The sequence below is a fragment of the Aspergillus aculeatinus genome (assembly GCF_003184765.1).
Source record: "Aspergillus aculeatinus CBS 121060 unplaced genomic scaffold BO66scaffold_2, whole genome shotgun sequence".
In the NCBI taxonomy this organism is placed as follows: domain Eukaryota; kingdom Fungi; phylum Ascomycota; class Eurotiomycetes; order Eurotiales; family Aspergillaceae; genus Aspergillus; species Aspergillus aculeatinus.
The window spans coordinates 414,068-437,281 of record NW_020291471.1 but is presented as its reverse complement, the minus strand read 5'-3'; the positions used below and the strand labels follow the sequence as shown (position 1 = coordinate 437,281).

The window sequence follows — 23,214 nt, the reverse complement described above, 5'->3', positions numbered from 1 at the left end:
CAAAGAGCCGTAAACCCTATCATGATAGATGATGGCGATGTAGATCACGAGTGCAATTGGAGTGAGTACGAAATGCGGGGAAACCGAGTGTTTAGTCTTTAGACCAGGCACTGATAGATAAGAAAACGCCTCAATCCACCCAGACGGAGTCCTGAGGAGTTGATCAAATCCCAACGAGGAAAGGGAGAGCGGGTCTGGGGGTCGACCTGCCAACAAGGGTATAGCCTCGGGCTACCTAGTATGAAGGCGCTTCGCTACCTTAGATATAGCATCACACAAAATCAATCACTCTGTGTTTTCATTTGTTGTTCATGCCGAACGGATTGGTGTCAACTTGAAGATAAACGTCTCAAAACGCTGCAAGTTGGAGATGATTCAAAGCCGATCCCAAGAAGGAAGGTAGACACCTTGCCACAAACATTCAGAGTGTGATGATGTGGATGATCTAGGCTGACAAGCGCCTTGACTTGTACTTATCTATAGGTTAAATCAAGTTCATCCCAAGCTCATCCTTGCCATCAGACGATAAAGAGGCGGTTCGTTCGTGGTGACAGAGGGCCAGTAGCAGCCTGGTGTCTTATCGGATGAATTTTGGGTCCCAATACCTAAGCAGATGGCTTCAACTCCTCGTTTGGATTTCTTTCGAGTTCATGATGGTTTGGTCACCTGCTTATAACATTTGCTGAACGACTTTGAATGACCCCCTTGAGTCGAATAGATCTTCGTTCAGTCAGCGCAGTCGCACACACAATCAGTCTCTCGTTCTCGAATGACCCGCTGATCCGATGGCTACGGCCTGCTGCTGCTCCATGGATGAGGCAGCATACGAGCACATTCAACTGGCAATATCGTCGGGTACAACGGTTCATATCTGAGGGACTTGTTTTTCAATCGGCTCCGGTAGATCAGATTGCACATTTGTTTCCATCAAATCGACAGGTGTCACAAAATTCAGCCGTGATCCAGAAGATACCAGACTCTCGTGATGAAAAGGATGCTGGCGTAGCTATCATGCTGTACCCGCCTACCAGGCAATTCAAATGGACGATCAGAAGGCTACTCCTAACTGCAAAGGTTTGGTTTCTGGATCTGATAAGCCCAGTTACAGACAATGGGGCAAAAATGAAGGTCGATACCTGCTCTCCCCAAACTGGAGAACAACAGTTCTTGATCATGATGGATGCTAACCCAGTCACACCGCAGCGCGTGGAAACTCTTTTGAAGTCTCACGAAGACTCACTCAACGCCATCAGAAAAAGATATGATGTAAACGATCTGTGGTATCTTGAAGTATTGGCTGTTCATCCTTCTCTTCAAGGCCGAGGATTAGGCAGCATGGCGATGCAGTGGGTTCTGGATCGTGTTCAGGATTCGCCAATTTTCTTAGAGTGCACAGCGGAGCAAAATGTGAACTTCTATGAGAAGCTAGGATTTGAGGTTGTTGAAAAAGTGGATTTGACCGACGAAAAAGACATCGCCAAAGTTTGGCTCATGTTTCGACAGGCACAGAAACTCAGTTCCTAAGTGTCTTGATCTTGTATGCTCCTGATCAATACAACGCAATCTCCAACCCTCGCACATAAGCAAGTTCATGTATGCTGGTTTGCTCAGGGATAGATATCCACCATTCCTCGAGGATTTCCGACAAGATCTGCAAGAGTCGCTCATTCCCAGGCGGGTCATGAAGGTTGTCACCCCAGCCTTTGATCAAGGCTTTCAGAAATGGTCTTTCATTCATGATATGGGATTCCAATGAAGCAACAGTCAGAGGGTAGAAGACCGCATTCAGAAGCAAAGTACCTGCTCCCTCAGGCTCCTTCGTCGCTCTGAAGATCGCATCCAGATTACTGAAAATGCGCAACACAAGCACTTCCGTGGTAGGGAGAGCTCGTTTCCGTAGCGCTGTCTCTTGAGTGTTCTCTGGTTGTGATACGATCATATCATCAAATCGGTGCAAGCGACGATGTCTCAGGGCCAGAATTCCCGCCGATCTATAAGCTTCCCACAGCTGGCATTGCAGCAACGTCCCCTGGGCACCAGGCCAATTCCAAAATTCTTCTTCGTTGGCCTCTCGAGTGCCAATACAGGAGAAAATATCGAGTAAAGACCTTGGAAGGCCGCTTACCACCTCGACATCATGACCTATTTCTGAATTGATTGCAGTGGGGTCTTTGCGTTCTCGACAGTGGTTTCTCCAGAAACCAAGACAGGAGTTTCGGCGACCAATGGTAAAAGTAGGAAGATCCATCACACCCATTACCTCGAATAGATGTGTGCGGAATGTACTGGTTTCGGACAGAAGGTTTCGGAACCCTTGCAACTGAATGATACTGTACATACCTCGGAGGTGCATCGTCCACGGTGTGCCACGCAAAACCTGATTGATTTAGTATCGTTGTTGATGGAGGCAGGAGGTTAAGAAGGACATGAGCGCACCCCAACGCTGCAGAGAAGAAGCCCCGCTGCAAGTGTACCATCCGGCAAGTATGACGCACTGTGTGCCAGCTCGGATCTAAAATGGTTCAGAGCCGCGTCATAATACTCGAAGAATCGAGGACCAATGTCATCGGATATTGAAACTTGGAGAGCCAGGCAGATGAAGTATAGTGCATCGGATTGCTGAGAAAGTGTAGGAAGTTGCGCTCCCAATAGACTGGCAGGGTCATCGGTGGTTGTTGAGTGTAGAGTGTTAACACCTGAAGTAAGGACTGCACAATAATTAATCCTTCATCACCCTAGACACGGGGCCAAAGGGAACATTTGCATACATCTCTGGAAGAGTACATCGTCTTCTTCTGATCGCTGTCGTGCTTCGGGGGACGTTAGTGGAGACAGGTCAGAGGAGAAATTAGTGCTAGCATCATAAGCTGCCTCAAACATGTTAGCAAGAGGCCAGTACGTCGGTAGATGGAGAACATATGGGACACGGTACATGCACTATCACTGCAAGGAGGGGATGCGGTAGTCCTCGTCTTCCCCACATCGGCGATATATGCAACTTCTTGCTGGGTTCGGCGCCTCTCACGACTCAGATCACGCCGCCGTCCTTTGCGCCTTGCAGGTACGGAGGTCTCGATTGGCTCTTCTGCTCCAGTGTAACGGCCTCGCGATGCAATGCCGGCTCCCCATCGCAGCCGGACCTCATATCCCTCACATTGGAGCCCGCGCTGAATGCAGGATTGGCAGTTGGGTCTCGTTCTATCGCATTTGCGGCGTCGGGCCTTGCACGTCCAGCAGCCGTGATGAGATCGCTGATGAGGGGTCGACATTCCTGATCGGTGTCATGAAGTATACGAAGGTCAGACCAAAATTGAGGTCATGATAGGCAGAAGCGGAAAGTAAAGACCTGCTTAAAATGTGGACCCTTATCAGACAACGTAGAGAGGGTGAGTGAGGGGAAAGTCGGAGAGATAACAACGTATGTACCTGGCCGATAACTACCTAGTAGTCACAGTAGCTTATCAGACGGGTTCTGGGTCGACTTGCTGTATTAGGTCTAGCTCAGCATCAACCTTATTTCCCTTTGCATTGTACAGAGTATTGTAGTCGTAAACAGTTTCATCCTTTGCAACGAGTCAGCATCAATTGACTCAGTCATTTGCAAATGACCCTGTGATCTAACACTAACAATGGATGCTGCAGGTGCCTCCATAAATAGCAACGGAGGAAGACATGCAGTCTTGGTGACGAAATACTTCTCACCAGGCTACTATGTCCTTCCTCACTCCGATCTCAAGATGCTCAACTGAGCTACAATCCCTTGGAAGACTCGAGGGTTTGCAATATGAAAACGGGGTCCAGCAGTATTGTGGCATTCCCTATGCTCGTCTTCGCAAACGTTGGACACGTTCAGAGCTGAATACCACATGGGAGAATGACCACCATGACGGGACCAAATTGGGGTAGACTATACTTCTTATACTGATCAAATTTCTGGTCTCACTGACGAGGATCTCTAGAGCTGATGTCCCACGGCCAATGCTTGAAGGCGACGACTCGGACGATTTAACGCCAGTGCCACCACCAGCACACTTCCCAGAAATCCCACAAGTGGACGAGCTGCGCGGGCTCGTGATGAACATCGTGATTCCACATGCTCCAAACAGCCAGAAGCTACCCGTTTTCGTCTACGTACACGGTGGCTCGCTCCTTTACGGAGGTGCCAACCTTCCAATCTTCGACTGCGTGAACCTTGTTTCGCACAGCATCAAGATCGGCAAGCCCATCGTCTGCGTCAACTTCAACTACCGCGTCGGGCTAGGCGGCTTCCTAGCCAGCCAAGCCATCAAGCAGGACCTCGAACGCGACGGCTATCAAGGATGCGGAAATTTTGGATTCACAGACCAGCTGGTCGCCCTCGAATGGGTCCAGCGATACATCGCATCCTTTGGCGGTGATCCTAACGAAGTCACAGCAGTGGGAGAGTCGGCCGGTGGGATCTCCATCAGCAACCATCTGGTAGCTGCCCACCCGCCGCGCTTCCACCGAGCCGTGTGCATGTCCGGCCTGTCCGTTTCCATCCCCCCTTGGACCATGGAGCAACACGAAGAGTACTTCCGCGCCGTATGTCGGTACTTCGACATCAACCCGTCCGCCCCAGACGTGCTCGACCGCCTACGTGAACTCCCCCAGCAGGAACTCGCGAACGCCACCGCCGCCATCCAGGGCGTTCTCTCTGGCACCGGAAACCCCTGTCTTGACGGGTGGTTCTACGATCGCAATCCCCTGGAGGTCCACGAGCCACCCCGCTGGCTCAAAGCCTACATGCTGGGCGACGTCTACCACGAAGGAGTGATCTTCCATCTCAACATGCTGACCGACACCTACGACACAGTCTTCCAAACCCTCCAAAGCAAGATCCAGAACGCCGACGAAACCACCCGAATCCTCCGAGAGTACGCGATCGAACCCGATGGGCTAACTTCGGAAAAATTCCTCACGCGCCTGGAGCACATGTGTGGGGACGCAATCTTCAAGATCCCCAACTACGCTACCTCGCTGCTCTGCGCTTCGCTGCGGGAGAAGAACGCCTTGTACCTCTATCACTTTGACCGACGGTCCCGGCTCAAAAATCCCTTGGAGGGTACCGCATACCACGCCATCGAGCTCCTGTATCTCTTCAGGAACCTGGACAACGAGATGAACGACGACGAGAAAGCTATGGCTCGGGATTTCGCCACGGCGTGGATCGCCTTCGCGTACGGTGAAGCACCGTGGTCTACACCGGGGGGTCATTGGAAAGTCTGGGGTCAGAACTGCGTTCATGGGGTCCAGAGCGAAGAGGAAGACCAGCCAATCCGTGACTATGCGCGTATGAAACGGATACTGGCCATGGGGAACGGCAGGACCTGGACCAAGTGGCTTGACGGGGTAGATTCGCTCGTGAACAAGCGGATGAACATGGGCAAGTTTACCAGGCAGAAGAAAGTCTAAAATCTCACTTCAGCCTACCTGCCCAGTCCATGTAAGTTAGTCAGGGCAATCTTCAATGAATATGCTACCATGAATTCCGATCCTTGCTTGCTCTTCTATTTTCAAAGGCCTTCTTCTAGATACAACAAGAAGAAAAATGAGGTATCAATGTTAAGAGACATCAACAAGAGCACTCAGCATCAAGAAAACAAACACAAAGAATCCTGGGAAACTTTTTCAAAAACGAAGTATTTACACACACACACACACAAAGACCCCAAAAATTTTCCAAAGTACGCCATCCGCGCATCATACAAGAAAAGGTTTAATCACGGCGTCAAACCCCCGAGAGAGTTTAGGTGAGCATGTCATCCAATCTCTCCCCCAAGACCTCCTCGATCTGCTTGACCCACTTGCGGACCTCGCGCTCGACGTTCTCATCCTCATCCTCCATCAGCTCGCTGATATACGGCAGCATCTCCGGCAGCAGAGCCAGCCATTCCTCGCCGAGCTGCTCGGTGAGCGATTGCTCCGCCTTCAGGGCGGCGAGGCGCGTGTGCGGGTTCTCGCCGCCGGCAGCGGCCTTACCCGAGGGTCCGGCCGAGGGACGGAGGAGACGCATCAACGCCGTGTTGAGTTCCTTGTGGTTGTCGGTGGAGTCGGCGGCGACGGCCAGCTCCGTGATGGCGGGGACGGCCTCGGCGATGACGAGGGCGGCCGTGGAGGAGTTCGTGGCATGGGCGAGCTGGGAGATCAAGGGCTGAGCGATCGCGGTGAGGTGGGATGGAGATTGCCAGAATTCTGCGGTGGTTTTGTTAGTTGTGTTGTGGGTGTTGTGGAGAGTTGAGAAGTGACACATACCGTCTTGGTCGTGCTGGAAGGCATTCCGGAGCATGCGCATCGTTGCCAGCCACAGACTCTTGGTGTTCTGGTTCGAGGGGCTGGCTTTGGCGAGGACCTTAACCACATTTTCCAGGATGTAGCTTGCGTAGCCGGTGACAATGGACTGATTCGGTTAGATATGATGATTGCATTGATAGATTGGTTGGATAAACTTACCTGAAGAGTGCCGAAAAATACTTGGAGGAACTTGTAGAAGGTCGTAAGACGAGCCAGACTACCTTGGGTATCTTTCTTGGCTGTAGTTGTGGAGGTAGCCCAGTCAAGGAGCTTGGTGAAAATAGGACGGAAGGTGGTGTCATTCAGCTTGTAAACCATCTTGATGGCGACCTCATTGATGACATCCTCGATCTCGTCCAGGTGTGACAAGTCGATGGTGGCATTCGAGCCTAAGGACACTTGCTGGCGGCGGAGGTCAAATGCCTTGAACAGAATGCTGGTGATGACCGCAAGGTTGTTAACGGTAGCAGACTTGGGATGCTTCTCAATAGCAAGGCTAACAATTCCCAGAGTCTCCAGGATAGCATCGGGGCCAGTTTCTACGGCGTGTTGCCAATTGCGGTCAACGGCAGCAAACGTCGCGGCCACATCGACCTTCCGAGCCAGGAGTCGGAGGGTCTCCTCGCGGCCATCATCTTCAACTTCCTCGGTGATAGCGGACTTGTGGCAGAGTAGAAGGAGCTGATCAAGGTGAGAGGCAGACACCATGAAGGGAATGTGAACGAAGAGGGCAGAGAAGAAAGAGAGGACGGCATCATGCAATCTAGAGTTCTCCTTGCCACTTTCCAGGCTGATGTCGAGCAACTCCAACGAGCGACCAAGCGCATCTGGAAGTGCAGGGATCATAGCCTCACCAAGTACCTCGGCCATCGAAGCGAGACACAGGACACCCATGATACGAATCCGCTCATCGTCTTGTCCAATACAAGCCGCGCCGGCAACCACCTGGGCAGCACTGGCCACCTTGAAAGGATCCTTCTTGCCGTACTTCTCAGCGATACGGTCGATGCAGGCCACTGCAGCATGCTTGAGCAGAATATCCGGCGATGATTCCACAATGCTGACCAACGTAGGCAAGAAGTCCAACATGCGTGTTTGTGAGACACCGTCGTTTTCAGGGTTCTGGCGCAAACGACCCTCCAGAAGTCGAAGAACCTTGCGGCGAAGTTCGTCGTCAGGTCGTTCGAGAAGGACTTCGATAGTATCAAGGAAATCGACGAGAGACAAAGTACCGAACAAGGCGCTGAGAACATCACCGCTCGCCTGACTAACAGGCTTGACGTTCTGCATAGATTCGCCAATGAACAGAACCTTCTCCAAGATATGAGAGAAGTGGGTGCGGATCTGGACTGTCTGGTCGTCCGAATCTGTTGCGAAAGCCTTGGCCATTTTTACCTTCAGCGAAGAGTGCTTGAACAGGTGAGCCAGTGACCTGAGCAGATCGACGGCGACCTTCTGGGGTTCACGACCGTCATCACTTCCGATTCCAAGCAGGACTTGAGAAATGCCAGGCTTGGGCTTGAGCGAGTCAATGACCAAGTCCAAGAACTTGCTGTATGTCTGTAGGACAGTTAGTCACAAATAGAGGTTTCATAATAGACTAAACGCCACATACCTCAAGTTCAATGGGTGCGCTGGCATCAGAAACGAGACCAGTCATCAGAACGAGAACATCCTTGTCCATGGCGTAGCGATTAGCCAGCATAGCCAAAACAGCAAACAGGAAGTCCAGAACCCCGAGTTTGGTGACTAGAGCATGGAACAAACGCAGACGACGGTGAGCAGGAATGTGCTCAAAAGCAGCGGTGAAACTCAACAACAACTCAGACGTTCCAGAGACCACGTCGCGCTTCTGGTTACGAAGAGACTGAATAAGAGCGGGAACGACCTGATCGATGGTCTGGTCGATGACAGACACGGAGTATTCATCATCCTTACGGAGAACGCTAGAGCCCATGAAGGTGAAGATGGGCATGACGCTATGCAGGACCAATTCAGGGGCGATGATTGACAGGCCAGCAACGAGCAGAAGAGCCGCGTTCTGAACTTGCGGGCTATCTGTCGTACGGACACAATCGACAACAAGATCCGCTCGGATAACTGAGGTGTCAAATTGAGGCTTGGCAGTTTGCTTCGACTTGTTGACGATAGCCAGCAGGCTACCGAGAGTCAAGCTGAGCAGGTAGCTCATTCCTGACTGAATCTGCGACTTGAAATGATGAAGAGCTGCCAGCGTCTGGAAGAGGCCATCGGCCAGTTCAGGGTGAGACTCGGGATTTGAGCTGTCCACCAGCTCCAAAATGAATGTCGTCTTCTCCATCAGCTTGCTGAGTTTAGCTTCATCTTTGACAGTCATGGCAACCATATTAGTCTGGCTCGTGCGTCTCCTCTTCGGTGCCGGTCCAGCAGATTCCATATCAGTAATGGACACAGGGATCTTCTGCAGGAAAAATTGAAGCACAGAGCCCGTCAATTGCACACTGCGCAGAACGTCCCTGCATCCGTTGACAAGGAGAGAATCCGACTCCTCAAGCGAGATTCCGAACAGCTTCTCCGAAGCCTCAATTTGTCTGTCTTCAGGCACCAAGGCCCAAACATCCTTCATGCGGCTGAAAATGGAAGCAACGAAAGATGCTCTGAGAGAGTTGGAGTAAGGGCTCACGTTCGAAAGAAGCACAAGAATAGCATCCTTTTCTTTCGGAGTAACCGTCAAAACAACCTGCTCATCCATTTCGCCCACCGAGACGCGTTCCTTGTCACAAACCTCCTTAACTTTCAGATCGTCAAGGTCTCGCCAATACTTCAGAAGAGGTTCCAATTCTTTAGTACGGGTTGTGCCACCTGCCTTGTCAATTCTGTTAAGAAGCTTCAGAAGTCCCAGCTTGGGGGCAAGAATCGGCATGTGAACAGCATGAGAGCACAAGAAAGTGAACACACTGAGGCGAAGTGACTTTTTAATCTCGGTTGCCGCGGAATCAGCAGTCGACAAGCCTCGCAACGTCGTCTCGAGGACACGACCAATATGATCTTGGTCGAGGATATATTCCTCTAAACCGGGGAGCAAGACACGCTCCACAAGCTTCTGCACATCACGCCCGACCAACCACTTCACATTCTTTGTTTGCTGGCCATATAGCGAGTCATTGGCCCAAGGCTTGGTATCAGACTTCTTGTTCTGCTTATAGATGTTGCCAAGCGCTGCCAGGACGTCTGTTGCTGCCCGTCGAATGCGTTCGGTCGGGTCGGCGAACGCTACCAGCAGGAAGGGCAGCAGAGCCTGAAGATCGACATCAGATGCGGAAGATAGGGCCGAAGCGATCAGGTTCAGCGCAGCAACTCTAGTGCCAGTAGGGTAGGCACCGGTTGATACTCTGGCCAGGAACGACAGATACTGTGTTGATTTGAAGGCATCGGTCCTCTTCAGCGACGGCAGGTTGACGAAAGACTCAAGCTTCTCCTCAGAGCCAACACCAAGAGCAAACACTTGCACGAGACTCTCAAAGACAGGTAGATTTTGGGCGCTGAGGGCTGAGACATCCAGGCTCTTTCCAGCGAGAGACTCCAGGGCAGATGGGAACTGATCTTCCGCTTCTTCAACTTCAGCATCCCCCATTTCCACGTCTTCCAAAGCCTTAGGGGCAGGTGCAGACTCTATAACAATTTGCAGATTGTGTTCCAGGGCAGGGATGTCCAACTGAGATTCTTCGATCGCCTTCTGGAAAATAGGGCGCAAGGATTCGGATTGACTGAAGTGCTGTACGAGCTCAGCAAGCTGAGTCTGGGCATCAAGAGCCAAAGCACCCTCCCGATGAGCATTGCTAGTGGCATGAAGAACCAAAGACATTGCCTTGGCCGTGTCCGATTCTTCAAGAAGACGGGCATTGAAGATCTGAGAAAGAAACTCCAAGCGCGCCAAGTCTTTTTGTCTCGAGAGATCGTTCACGCAGCCAGCTACCAGACCAAGCAAGAGATGGGAAGTCTTGTATTGGGTAGAGAGCTCAGTCAGCCGCTGCACAGGATCTTCTAGGCGGAGCACTGCCTTGAAAGCCCTCTTGGGAATTGTCATATCTGGTTTCGCTTGCGCAAGAACAGACAGACAGACAAGACCCGATTCTCTAGTTTCCTCTGTCCACGAACCAGCAACAGCCTCCATTAAAGAATCAAGGAATTCTTCGTTTAGGGAAGCCTTGTTGGCCAGAACAACGCAAACCATATAACAGCCGATAACCAGCTCCGAAACGTCCTTCATTCCGAGACCATCATTCAAAACCGGGAGAACCTTGAGGATGACATCCTCGTGCTTCTCCTTTTCGAGATCCCGGCGACCAGAGCGTCCAGCATCCAGCATTCCAGCAACTGCTTCGGTGATCATTCCAGCCCAAAATGTCAAAAGCGCATGGTGATGCGCCCGCTGCTTGCTAACCTGGAGGGTATATCTGTTGAGAGCCGCGAAGAATAGCTTTTTGGTAGTAGCGCTGTGCAAAAGAGGATGGCGTGGGGGGTTGATGTTGCTCTTCTTGTACGGATTCAAGATTTTGAAGGTCGGCGTCAGATCTTCGGGCAATATCGATAAGAGCCTTAAGAAGAGCGGAGTAGTGTAATATGGCAGGAAAGTGAGAAGAGTGAATTCGGTGTTGTACTCGTGTACCCTGTCGAAGAGTCAGCTCAGCTATGGAGAGGCAAGATTCCTCCTAGCATGGAAATATCCCAGTCGAAAATGGAGATCGTACCGGAAGCGTCTGATGAGCCAGTCAACGGCCCTCACGGCCGGACTCAACAAAAGTCTGCCTCCAACCAAAGCCAAGAAAGCTTCTAATACTGTGTTGAGCTCTTTATTCTGGGCAGCGGTCATCTCCGTGCGGTCTTCCGAGATACTCTGTTGGCTGAAGATCGTGCGCTCGAACGGGGCGAATCGGGGATCGAGTTGGCATAGCTCCTGGAAGCCTTCGTGACATATCGCATAAATAGTTTCGAAGTCCTGAGAAGTAGCGACTCTCCGGTCGTAGATGAGAGATTGCGAATGCGAAATGCGCTGTGCTTTGAGGTCCAACTGGTTGGTCGACTTTGCCGCAACCTGCGCAAGCTGCGCGGCGAGAGATGAAGCCATGTTGGAGAATTTCTATGTCGCTAGATCGGTATTTTTATGATTGTCGACAACTGTACCGCAGACCCATCCCTCAAAAAGCGCCTCCAGTTGAATTTCGACACGGGATTGAAACGTTTTGGCGGGCAGAATTTCCCCAGCGCCGTGGGAATCAGTGAAGCTCGGAGCAACTTTTTTTTGGAGACCGGAAAAAAGTGCGGCAAGCGGGAGCGGAGTTTTTCCAGCCATCATCACCGCCCGCCCCGTTGGAGAGCGGAGATTCCCCTTCTGAGAATGCCTAGCTTAATTGTCCAGGAGTATGGATTCGTCTGGCTCCCAGGTGAGTAATGATTCTTGAATTGCATATCTCTTCACTCCTTCTAGCTAACACTCGAACTTCTTGGCCAGGAGAAGAAACCCGTCCCTCGCTTCGCCAGCTTCAAGCCTCCTCCTCCGCCCGAAGCTGATCGTCCGCCCGAGCGCCCGCGTCGCGACAACACTGGCCACGAGGACAAGTCGAGGTCTCATTCAGAGCGCCACTCGAGACATCGAAGCCATCGTGATCGGTCCAGATCGCGAGAGCGTCGCCGCAGACACAGGGACAGGGAACATCATTCGAATGTCAATAAGGCCAACCACCATGATCGCACCACCTCCGAAACCCCGCATACTTCGTTATCCAGCCGCGACGCTACGAAGAAGGACGATGCGTCGGACCTCTACGTCATTGATCTCAAAGGAGACAAATACAACTTGATCTACGGCACACTTCATCGCTACAGCGTTCCTGATTATTACCGCGTTGGACGAGGTAATGTGCTGGGCCTACCCTCGAGCTACCGTATAGACCGGGACAGTGTCGTGGAAGACAAGCTGGTTATAAGAAATGAAACGCAAAGGAAAGGACTCTCCCGAACCAAGACGAAAAGCATTCTCTCGGGTCTCAGCAAACAGCACCCCCGACTGCTTCGCTTCAAACCCCAGTCATTGCTCGATGCAGCTGCAGACTTCTCCAAGGATTATCTGCCTTTGAGTACTTCCGGTAGTCGAAAGCATCGGGTGGCTTTTGGAGACCCTGAAACTGACGATGAAAAATACGCATATCGCTCTATCCATGGCAAGGCGAAACCGGAAGATCACTTGCCCAGCGATGTCGAAGCCACGTCCGACAGTGACGCCGATGAAGATGGCATCCGTGGAGATCCTGATGAGCAGATCAAGCAGAGGAATGCGCTATTGTCGCGGAACTTAGAGAAGAATTCTGCAGACATTGGTTCCTGGCTTGAGTACATTGCTCATCAAGAATCATTATTGCGCGGATCAGCGGGCGATAACAAACCCTTAACATATGCAGAAAAGCAGAGCTTAGCTGACATCAAATTGTCTCTGTACGAGAAGGCTCTTAGTAAAGTTGGTCAGAGCGAGGCAAAAGACCGACTTCTAATTGGCTTTCTCGACGAGGGTGCAAAGCTCTGGGACACCAAGAAGCTCGCCGCACAGTGGCAGACCGTTCTACGTTCCAATTCGCAATTTATCAGCCTATGGGTGAAATACCTTGACTTTTGCCAGACTGAATTCCTAAATTTCACATATCAACGGTGCCTTGATACATATATCGAGTGTTTGAGATTGAATCAGTCTGCGCCAGAGAACCCCGGGAAGTCCCAGGTTCAAATGTATCTTTTTCTCCGCTTGACGCTTTTCATGCGCGAAGCGGGCTTCGCTGAGCATGCAGCAGCTCTCTGGCAGGCAGTACTTGAGGTGGCATTTTTCCGACCAGAACCTTTGAAGGAAAGGCATGATAGCAAAGAGGTCATTCCGCCATTCTTAGACTTTTGGGAGTCTGAAGTCGCCCGGATAGGCGATGCGGCCGCGAAAGGTTGGAAGAGTGGCAGCAAAGATCTACCCACTCAGCAGGAATTCAATCCGGTGTTTCGCCTCAATCCCAAGAAATTGATTCCGTCCTGGGCGCCATGTGAAAGAGAAAGGATCACCAATGCGCGGTTGCCTGCTTTCAGTCTGAACGAATCCGAGCATGAGGACCCTTACCGTGTGATCTTGGCCTCCGATCTCGATGAGATCCTGACCCTCGTGTGGGATGTGGACTCGCCGACACTACTGCTCGATGGTTTTCTCTCTTTTTGTCGCCTTCCGCCGATGGTGACGGCGGAGAATCAGAGCTCCAATGGCCGCAGAACCGGGGATCCATTCGTTCGAAATGAAATCATGAGCACCTCAATCTCTAGGATCGATGACTGGGTTTCGCGTGCATGCTCAGCAGACGAATCTACGGCGCTGTCACCCTTCCGATTCCCTCAAAATAATCTTATCAGCACAATTGAGACCCTCATTCCTGAGCAAGGGAGATGGTTCTCGTCTTTAGACACGTGGAACACAGCCACCTCGAATTCAGAATTCGATGTTGTCCCTATGTGGGTGCGAAGAGCTCTGAGGTTGCTGGTAGATGCCAATCCCAGCAATGACGACTTGGCTGAATTTGCGCTCTGCGTCGAGTTCTCATGTAGTAGCAAAGACGTGAAGAAGTTTGCGAAGTCTCTACTCAAGAAGAGGTCATCTAGTTTACGGCTGTACAATGCATATGCGCTGATGGAGCGTCGGTCAGGCAACCACGGCGCAGCTGATCATGTGTGGGCAACAGCGCTCTCAATGAGCAGGACATTTCCCGATCATGACAGGGTGGATAGCATCCTACTGTGGCAAACATGGCTGTGGGAGCTTTTGGACACCGGCAATATGGCTCATGCTTCCCACATCTTACTGAGCATCCCGCAAAACAGCATTGATCTGAGTGCTCTACCCCAGGACTCAAATCAAGCTACCTTCACACCAACCAGCCTCCTCAAAATCCAAAGCGTAAGTTCAAATTCTCCTCTGATCATCCTTCTACAGCACTAACATCCAGACAGCATCTTTCCGAGCTCCAGGAAAAGGTCCTCGCCCACCGCAAGGCCACCAACTTTACAGCCAGCACAGCCTGCCTCGCCATCCTCTCCTACCTCACCAACTCCCAGGACCTCCACAAAGCCCTCGAAGCGTACACGCACGCTCTCAACCGACTCAGCTCCCTCCCCCAGTCATCGAACCCCTTCCAAACCTACACGACCGAGCTCCTCCACCAATCCCGCGCAAGACTCCTATACCACCACATCCACACCCGCCGCACCTACAAACCCTCGCACATCCGCACCCTCTTATCCGAAAGCATCACCCTCTTCCCCCACAACACCATCTTCCTCTCCCTCTTCGCCTGGACCGAAGCCCGCTTCCGTATCGACGACCGCGTCCGCAGCGTCGTCCGCGACATCACCCGCAATAGCAACATCACCACCACCAAAAACCCCACGGACCCCTACAATCTCTCCACCCCACCCATCCCAATCACAACGCACCTCTTCTCCATCTATACCGAACTCAGCCGCCCAGTCTTCGCCGGCTCCACCGCCCACTCCGTCCGCGCAGCCTTCGAAGAAGCCATTGGCGACGACACTCCGAAGTCCGCACCCTCATCCTCACCCCCGAGTTCAACATCACCATCCTCCTCCTCATCAGCCCGCTCCAACCCCTCGACCTGGAAACTCTACATCCTGTTCGAATTGGCACAGCACGAGATTCTCCGCGCCAAGGAGGTCTTTTACCGCGGCATGCGCGCGTGTCCCTGGTCGAAGGAGCTGATCATGCTGGCGTTCACGCATCTGCGAGCGGACATCCTCCGCCCGACTCACCCCGGGGATGCACCGCCGCGGAAAGGGGAAGAAGGGATGGGTTTCGATGAGCTGCGACATGTATACAACGTGTTGGTGGAGAAGGAGTTGCGGATCCATGTCGATATCGAGCAGGAGCTGGATGATCTCGCGGCGAGGAGAATGGTGGAGAGGCAAGGAGCGGGGGTGGTGGAGTTTGGTGGTGGCGTGATACGAATGCCTGATGATGGGGATGATAGTGAGGGTGAGTCGAGGGTGGGGGCGGAGGCGAGAGCAGCGTGAAGGTTGGTTATGTAAAGTAGTTATCAATATGTCCTCAAAGGTTGCAATTCGGGATGTACAGTACAATGGTTTTCTTTTCCCCATAGGTAGCGAGTGGGTTACTGCAGCGAGGTGACTGGCTGACTGGCGGTCATAGAGTCTTGACAGTAAAATCTTCCTTGCACTCGAGCCTAAGCCGTGTTTCTAGCTACCGTACCGTACCTAAACCTATATAAACCCCCAATATGTTACAGGACATAGCATCATGAGACAAGTACAGATGGTTGAAGTAGTAGACACGATAGAATGCCTTGCACACAACAATGAGATAACCAGTCAGACAAACTTTAATCCAAAACAAAAAGAGATAAAAAAAAGGAAATGTCGTTAGTCATCATGGTATCATATCGTAAGTAAACCCACACCCACCACTCTGTTCCTCACTCTTCAGATCAAGATCACTTTTCTTCTGTATATTAGAAGTGTTCCTTCCAGAATTTGAATTTGATATCCTTTGTCGAGGTCGACAATGCCGCCTCGCGGATTTGTCTCGCAGCCGCATTGGGGCCGCAGAAGTACACTCCAACCTGCGTTGGTGTATTGTCGTATAGCCCGGACATGTAGCTTTGATCCTGTAGGCCATCGCGCATGGCGCTGAACAGGCGCTTGAAGTCGGGCCGGCCGAAGTTTGTCCGACTACGGAGCTCCGTGAGGGGATCGAGGTCCTGCCCCACCGAATTCAGGTAGATGTTCGCGGCCGTGTCGTCGTCGAGGCGTTGGGTAAGGTATGTGTGAATGCGCAAGAACTCGACGCTGCCTTCGTACGCAGCTGTGGATGCGGATTGGGACTCGAGCGACGAGAGCAGGGCCTGGAACCACTCAAATGAAGAGGTGTCCTTGCAGACCCAGATGAATTCGACACGGCGGAGCCGCCGGGGCGGGTTGGGCCGAGCACGTAAGTGCCAGATGCTTTTGAGGATAGACGCCCATGGGGTGACCCCGATGCCAGTGCCGATGAGGACCGCAATCTCGTTCTCGAAAACATCCTCCGCCGGCGCTCCGTAAGGCCCATCCACGCGTAACTTCGGCATCTTCTGACCGTTCTGGAGGGCCACTTCGTACATTCCCAATGGGTCGAGACCTTCCAAATCTCTTGCCTGTGCGGGCCCACAGCCCAGAGCATCTCCCAGGGCACGGGTGAAGTCCCCAACCTGGCGGACGTGCACACTGATATAGGGGTCGAAAGGGCAGGAGGTGATAGTAAAAGGATGCCATTGGTTGCTGGAAACTTCGGGAACTTGGATGAAGAGCCACTGGCCGGCCTTGTATTTCATGCTTGGTTTACGAAACTGGATTTCCATGGCATCTTCGAAGAGTCAGCTTTGGATTGGTTTCGGAGTTTACATTGAACTCACCGTATGGATGACGGATCACCTTAGTGATCACTGTATCCCGCCTTGACCGAATCTCTCGATAAAGCCTTTCGCAAAAGTACAGCGCCCCGCCCACTAATTCCCATCTCCAGCCTTCGTAACCCAGGCAATGGTTCCAGAACCTTTTCCCTGCGAAGGGTGAGATGGGGTCCGTGGTGTCGCGAACAAAGCAACCGGTAGCGTGGGTGTAAAGCGCTAGATAAAAAGGGACGAAAAGATGGTGCGTATACCAGAATGTTTCGAACGACTGCTGCCGGATTCTTTGATGGGCGGTGGTGTACATGAGCATCATGCACAAGAGCATTACATGACCGGTGATGCCTCCTGCCTCGGTGAAATGAATTTGGACTGCTGTGACAGGGCGAAGATGATTTTTCTCAACATTGTAGAAACTACTGTCTGTTAGCATATGTGACCCACTCTATCCTCAAAGGTAACATACTTGACGTAGTGAGCAGCAGTATGAATGATGGTAAATACCAGGAGAGAATAAGCAACTTGGCGATGGAACCATATTGCCTCATCTAGCGGTAGCCATCGCAATCGCGGCCTTAGGGTCTTGAGCAGATTCCTGCACATGGGCAAAAGAAGAATAGCCGCATCAAAGCTCAGGACCAAGCCTGCACCTCTCGAGATCCAGACTGAGTACTTTAGGGTGTTCAAGGCATCGAGTTTGTGATTAGTCACTTGTAGGTACCTATGGTCTGTGAGTAAAACGACGATATCCAGATTGACAAGAAGAGACTTACCAGCCGACTGCAAAAAGCACAATCTGCAATCCCCAGAACAGTAAATAGAACCAGATCTTGGATCCGCTAAAGTGAGATTTCCAGGAATTCGTCATTGTCGTTATGGAGAAGATATGCAAAAAGGAGAGTAGGTGTCTTTTCCAATATTGAACAAGTCATCGACCAGCGACGATTCTTAGATATGAACGAACACAAACACCTATGAGCTCTAATGAATGTGCACGCTGTTATCGAGTCTTCTCTTCACGGCAATTTGCATGTCTGGATATTCGCATACAACAGGCTCCCTTGTCAATTTCAGCTGCAGTAAACGAGCAGCCAATGACTTGATTCCTGCGGACGATAAGGAGTGTGACCAGGTCGAGTTCCTGAAGTTCTGGAGAATCAGGGATGATTCTAAGTATTTTTAGTACATTAATAAAGCCAGCGATGAATTTTGTCTACTCTCAGACCCCGACGCTGATAGTCTATGCGTGGGAAAAAAAGCCTTTTCTCTCAACTGCCGTGTCGAAGTCTTCAGCGTGCGGAGAGTCCAATCAGGGGAGAGTGTTCGGGGCCAATTGAGTGTCAAGAAACAGACTGAACGCGATCATCGTTATCGTGATCGAATCCAGCATATGAGAGACTCTGGCGAGCTTCAGTGTGGGGTGTGGCGGTGGACGTCGTCGAAAAAAAAATGTCAGGTTCCCAGAGATATGGTTCTGGTCGCAAGTGAAGAGGGGAAAGGCGCCCTGACGAGGAAACGTGTTGCTATATTTACGCGACCCCTGCTCAGGGCCTCAGCCTAAGTGACGCTAGGGCAGCCTGCAGGAAACGGATCAGCCGGTTGAGTAGCGTAACTTCGTTTACCACAACCCTCAGAACATGTAAAGGCCCAATGTGTTGAGAGCGTCTCCTCTCTCTCATGCTTAAGCCATCGCGTGGTGCGCGTGCTTGACCGTGAGCTCTGCGCTATGTCCCTGAAATTTCGCAACGATTGATCATATTTGACCTCGTATTCCCGGGTCAGGAACATCAAATGGCAACTGTCACACCGTCCATCATGAGGTATGACAGCTGTGGGACCATCGTCATGCCGTGATAATTGGTGTAGCAATTGCGGTCATAGCAGGGCCCGAGGAGCCGGATGGCTTGGTGGCTCTTCGTCACCATCCTGTCTATCTCATCAAGTCCTGGTGCCCACTACAGGACGAACCATGTGGCGCCAGGATGCTCTACTGCATTCGAAACTCGGTTCATCCAGCCAACTGCTCACCACCTGCTCTCCATGTCTCGTGGAGATTGGCTTTAAGAGGGTGGAGTTGGAGCCTGCGTTCAACCTATGAGAAGCGATGTGCAAGCGCGCTTCCCGTCACACATGGCCCGAGCGGCCATTGAACAGACACAACTCCCTATTGTAGCTGTCGATGCACTGGCAAGCAGAGGAGATTAGATTCAAGATGATGCCAAAAATAAGGTCTCCTGCTGGCCAAGACATACATCCTTCAGGTACTAGACCAAACCAGAATTCACCTCCGAGGAGAGCTATCAGCCATGACTTCGTGGGGGATGCGTTGAAGGAATCCGCATGTCAGGCCGAAGGTGTTCTAAGGCCGCTTGGCGCTGCACGGTTGGCAAGTTCCATCACAAAGACTCCGTGATAGCGACTGCACAAAGACTCAGACCATGTGGGTAACCCACATCAGTGGCCTTTGTTCGAACTTTCTCGTAGATGACCAGCGACAATTTACCGAGGAAAAGACGGTGAGTGGCCAAAAAAAAGACAGCCTTTCTCGGGTTTGCTACCACCGGATCATTCGTATCCTTGGGCATGTCCAAGACCACAAGCCTTTACCACAGGGCGCTTACACTCAATGAACTGAGCGAAATTCAATACGTCGGACTGTGTGTAGCCTGGCTAGGCGCCTTACAAGGGGAACGCAAAGACGAACAGGACATCCAGCCACTTGCTCCCCCGCTTTGTCGGTCTTCACACGAAGGCGCTCCACAAGAACCTCGGGGTGGTTCAATCAGAAGTGAAGAACAGGGTACTGGTACAGATGCATCGGCCGCTAAAGTGTGTTTCCGGAAGTCCTCTGCATGAGTGGCTCCACCGTCACGTTCGTCGACGTTCAAGACTCGCTGGAGACGATCGTCTAGCCAGACTTTCGCCGCTCAGTGGCTATTAATTGCGTCCGGTAGCGCCCAACCGGGGCTTTTCAGGGCCAGTCAACCCAAAGGCATTGGCATGGGCCACGGCTCCTCCGACTAAGCGCGCCCAATCAAGAGTACAGGGAGGTGCGTTTCTGTGAAGAAGCAGGGCGGGGGGATCGGTGAATTCCTGTAACCAGACATTTTCAATTGGTCTGATAAAAGGAGCGGTCGCTAAAACAGAAGCAGTTATCACGTCCGGTCATGATAATAATAGGTGAGAGACGAAAGGACGGGAAGTGCGTTAGCTTGCCAGGTGGACTATGGATGGTTCCCCAGTTGAAGAGTGGAAGAAGAAAGATTCCGCCGCGGTCAGGTGGTGTGTACTTCTTTTGCCGCTGGGAGCTATTACTATCTTGGTGTATTCCGCCTGTCTCTCAAGTCCCCTCCTCCTTCACCCACTCTCTCATAAAGTCCTATCGAGGGATTGGCCTTTCGAGGCATGATCTGATCTTTTGAGGCTGAACCTTCTGAGGTGATGTGATTTGACGATACGAGGTTGCTTCTATCTTGATGTTCACAAACCCGACGCACGGGTCATTATCATTTGAACGCTTGATCTACCATGCAATCAGGAAGGGATTATACCATTACTATTATACCTACTCCGTGGACCTTCAGTTGACCTAGTGATGGAGTAACATCCACCATCAAGCCACAAGCACCCAGCAAAGTTGGTGATAAAACACCAAGAATAACCACCGCCGAGCATCGACGCTTTCGCAGGACGGAAGACGCTGCTCATACTCCACTTATTGGATAGAACATATCGCCAGTCATGGGAAGACTTATCAAGAACCACTGGGCTCGCTTGATCATCCTCACAGCGGCAGCCTGTAAGTCTTGACCTCACTTGAGTCGAAGACAATTGCGATCGCTAACACCGGAGGCTTCACTGCCAGTCCAAATAGGAAGCGCAGTCGAGGGGTTCATTTGGCCCAAAGTATTTTGGGACTTTATGACGAAGAATCTGAACGGCGCCGTCACGCCTATTCCGATACTCCAAATCCTCAATCTGCTGATGGGGCTGATTGGCATCGCCTGGGAATGGCCTCTGAAATATGTCGCGGGCTCGATACCACACCGCAGCATCGAGTTCCGATTGATCCTCTATCCTCTCAGCGCTCTTCTCGCTATGCTTCTCTACCAAGGGACGGACCCGGCGATATACTACCTCATCGGGATCGGGGTTTATTTCTGGGCTTATAGCGAGGGCGAGGTATGTGGCCCACGATCGCATCGAGTGTGTGGTGATTGAGCTAACATGAGCACAGGTGGTATGTCCCGAACCTTGGACCCTGCCTAAACGAAGCGAATACAAAGTATAGTGTGGCACTGATTCATTCTGCCTGCTTTCATGATAGACTTATTATGACTATGACATTCACGATGACAGTTTTGCGAATACCCTTATATCATTATTGGCGTCTGGGAAGAGAAATATTTGGGAAATAGTCGGTAATGACCATTTCCAGCTCTTATGCTGGAGGAATCAGCATTCAAAGTCTTGGTGGCGATCTATGCTCCAAAGAGCAAGCGCACTAATTACCTTGGGCTTATTGTAAATACTATGACATAGCTAGCATACATAATCCTAGAGACTATAAGAAATATATCTGTCAAAAAAAGATCAATCGCAACCAGATTTTAACTCCTGGCTCACTGTGAGATGTGACTGATCCATTTGTGCCTGGATTCCGAGGCATCACTTTACTCACATGACAGTCAGGCTAGTGCAGTGCCTGAGGTGGTGCAGCGACTAAGTTAACCAAAATTACTCCAATGGGATTAGTCGTTCCTGGACTGAATCAACTGGATATTGGATAACTCCATCTCATCCGCTCGAGGCCTGACAGACAGACAGGCAACGCCACTGCAATTTTTGCCATTGAGATGAGCTCATTGGATGGGACAAGAGTCCGCGAGCGCCACCAACCCAATCACTTTGATCACTTGTAAACATAAAACCGTCTATTCATTTCTACTGACTCCCGAAGAACAGAATCTACATCCAGTTTAACCTCCCTCGCAGCAACACAATGTCAGCTTTGCTCCTCACGAAGCGTCTTGAGGAAGATACCGTCTTGACTGAGGAGAGCGAGAATGTCCCCGTGAACAAGAAGACCAGCTTCAACGGGAGATTGAACCAATACTTCCACACAGCGAAGAACATCGCCACCGAGCCTTCTACCCTCAAACCCACCACCAACAATGCCTCGCAAGACCTCGCGACGACTCGCTCAAAACGTAAACTCTCCCCACTACCGCAACAACCATATCTAGAGAATAGACCAGACGAGTCGAGCATCTCCTCACCCTCCTCCAAGCGCCAACGCACAACAACCACCATGCTACGTCGCACTTTCCCCTCGACAAACACAACCACAACCACAACACGAATCACCCGCTCCTTCACCCGCTCCTTCACCCGCTCACGTTCCACCCCATCCTCAGCGCCAACCCCATCTTCACCATCACCATCAACATCACCCTCATCCTCACCATCCACAGCCCCCAAAAGCACCACCACCAATCCCCGCCACCGCCGCACCCGCACCCGCACCCCCAAACCCGCAACACCCCCCACCACCCCCAGCCTCCTCCGCGACACAATCCCCAAAAACCTGGACCTCCTCCTCGTCGGCGTCAACCCCGGAATCCTCACCGGCGTGACAGGCCACGCGTACGCGCACCCCTCCAACCTCTTCTGGAAGCTGCTGCACTGGTCGGGGATCACGGCGATCCGGCACCCGCCGTCGGACACCTACGCGCTGCCGGGCTTGTACAACATCGGGAACACGAACATCGTGGAGCGGCCGACGCGGGACGCCAGCATGCTCAGCCGGGCGGAGATGGACGCGGGGGTGCCGGTGCTCGAGGCGAAAGTGGCGGCGCAGCGGCCCGCCGTCGTGTGTCTGGTCGGGAAGAGTATCTGGGAGGCGGTGTGGCGGGTGAAGACGGGGCGCAGGATCCGGAAGGAGGAGTTCCGGTACGGGTGGCAGCATGAGGGGATGAATATGGGAGCGGTCATTTCGGGCGATGAGGATGGGAGTGGTGGTGGTGGTGGGTCGGGGCCGTCATCGTCGTCGGCAGGAGAAAAGAATTGGCCCGGGGCGAGGGTGTTTGTGGCTACGACGACGAGTGGGTTGGCGGCTGGGATGTCGGTGGCGGAGAAACAGGCTGTGTGGAATGAGCTGGGGGTGTGGGTGAAGAAGCGCCGGGGGGAGAGGGAGGAGCAGCAGCAGCAGCAGCAGCAACAACAACAACAAAAAGACCGTAGTGTTGATGAGGATAATCCCAGTCAGGATCAATGACAACTAGATATATAGATCGATCTAACTTTCAATCACTAAATCTAAAAAAAAAACCCCTACAATTTGCACAATCCTTCCAGATCTGACATGGGTATTTGTATTCAGTTATCAAACAAGTAGACACTAAATTAGTCCACCTATTTCCACCAC

General features: G+C 51.8%; 7 protein-coding genes across 7 annotated transcripts; 4 read left to right on the top strand and 3 right to left on the bottom strand.

The window, feature by feature from the left end:
• Nucleotides 1-1,122: 1,122 nt before the first annotated feature.
• BO66DRAFT_433952 (GNAT family N-acetyltransferase) lies at nucleotides 1,123-1,524 on the top strand (the record flags this gene model as incomplete). Its single annotated transcript, XM_025650737.1, has 1 exon — nucleotides 1,123-1,524. One exon carries the CDS (start codon nucleotides 1,123-1,125, stop codon nucleotides 1,522-1,524), a length of 402 nt encoding a protein of 133 aa, XP_025508664.1.
• A 25-nt stretch (nucleotides 1,525-1,549) lies between these two features.
• On the bottom strand, nucleotides 1,550-3,269 carry BO66DRAFT_312240 (Zn(II)2Cys6 transcription factor; the record flags this gene model as incomplete). Its single annotated transcript, XM_025643354.1, has 4 exons — nucleotides 1,550-2,377; nucleotides 2,437-2,708; nucleotides 2,769-2,795; nucleotides 2,945-3,269. The coding sequence occupies 4 exons, from the start codon at nucleotides 3,267-3,269 to the stop codon at nucleotides 1,550-1,552; spliced, it is 1,452 nt and encodes a 483-aa protein (XP_025508663.1).
• Nucleotides 3,270-3,711: 442 nt separating this feature from the next.
• On the top strand, nucleotides 3,712-5,489 carry BO66DRAFT_449698 (alpha/beta-hydrolase; the record flags this gene model as incomplete). The annotated part of the gene is made up of 2 exons (XM_025651791.1): nucleotides 3,712-3,902; nucleotides 3,960-5,489. 2 exons carry the CDS (start codon nucleotides 3,712-3,714, stop codon nucleotides 5,431-5,433), a joined length of 1,665 nt encoding a protein of 554 aa, XP_025508662.1. The 3' UTR covers nucleotides 5,434-5,489.
• Nucleotides 5,490-5,528: 39 nt separating this feature from the next.
• Nucleotides 5,529-11,419, bottom strand: utp10 (snoRNA-binding rRNA-processing protein UTP10; the record flags this gene model as incomplete). The annotated part of the gene is made up of 5 exons (XM_025652572.1): nucleotides 5,529-6,213; nucleotides 6,274-6,418; nucleotides 6,472-7,872; nucleotides 7,928-10,961; nucleotides 11,043-11,419. 5 exons carry the CDS (start codon nucleotides 11,417-11,419, stop codon nucleotides 5,768-5,770), a joined length of 5,403 nt encoding a protein of 1,800 aa, XP_025508661.1. The 3' UTR covers nucleotides 5,529-5,767.
• Nucleotides 11,420-11,689: 270 nt separating this feature from the next.
• On the top strand, nucleotides 11,690-15,399 carry BO66DRAFT_433948 (uncharacterized protein; the record flags this gene model as incomplete). Its single annotated transcript, XM_025650736.1, has 3 exons — nucleotides 11,690-11,722; nucleotides 11,804-14,269; nucleotides 14,323-15,399. The coding sequence occupies 3 exons, from the start codon at nucleotides 11,690-11,692 to the stop codon at nucleotides 15,397-15,399; spliced, it is 3,576 nt and encodes a 1,191-aa protein (XP_025508660.1).
• A 269-nt stretch (nucleotides 15,400-15,668) lies between these two features.
• On the bottom strand, nucleotides 15,669-17,802 carry BO66DRAFT_67739 (putative NADPH oxidase (NoxA)). The gene is made up of 4 exons (XM_025653489.1): nucleotides 17,561-17,802; nucleotides 17,254-17,508; nucleotides 16,794-17,203; nucleotides 15,669-16,744 (listed from the first exon to the last, which is right to left on the bottom strand). Exons 1-4 carry the CDS (start codon nucleotides 17,653-17,655, stop codon nucleotides 15,855-15,857), a joined length of 1,650 nt encoding a protein of 549 aa, XP_025508659.1. The 5' UTR covers nucleotides 17,656-17,802; the 3' UTR covers nucleotides 15,669-15,854.
• A 2,726-nt stretch (nucleotides 17,803-20,528) lies between these two features.
• BO66DRAFT_407605 (mismatch-specific DNA-glycosylase) lies at nucleotides 20,529-23,064 on the top strand (the record flags this gene model as incomplete). Its single annotated transcript, XM_025649069.1, has 6 exons — nucleotides 20,529-20,586; nucleotides 20,653-20,969; nucleotides 21,611-21,667; nucleotides 21,844-22,105; nucleotides 22,262-22,813; nucleotides 22,844-23,064. 6 exons carry the CDS (start codon nucleotides 20,529-20,531, stop codon nucleotides 23,062-23,064), a joined length of 1,467 nt encoding a protein of 488 aa, XP_025508658.1.
• Between the last annotated feature and the right edge of the window lie 150 nt (nucleotides 23,065-23,214).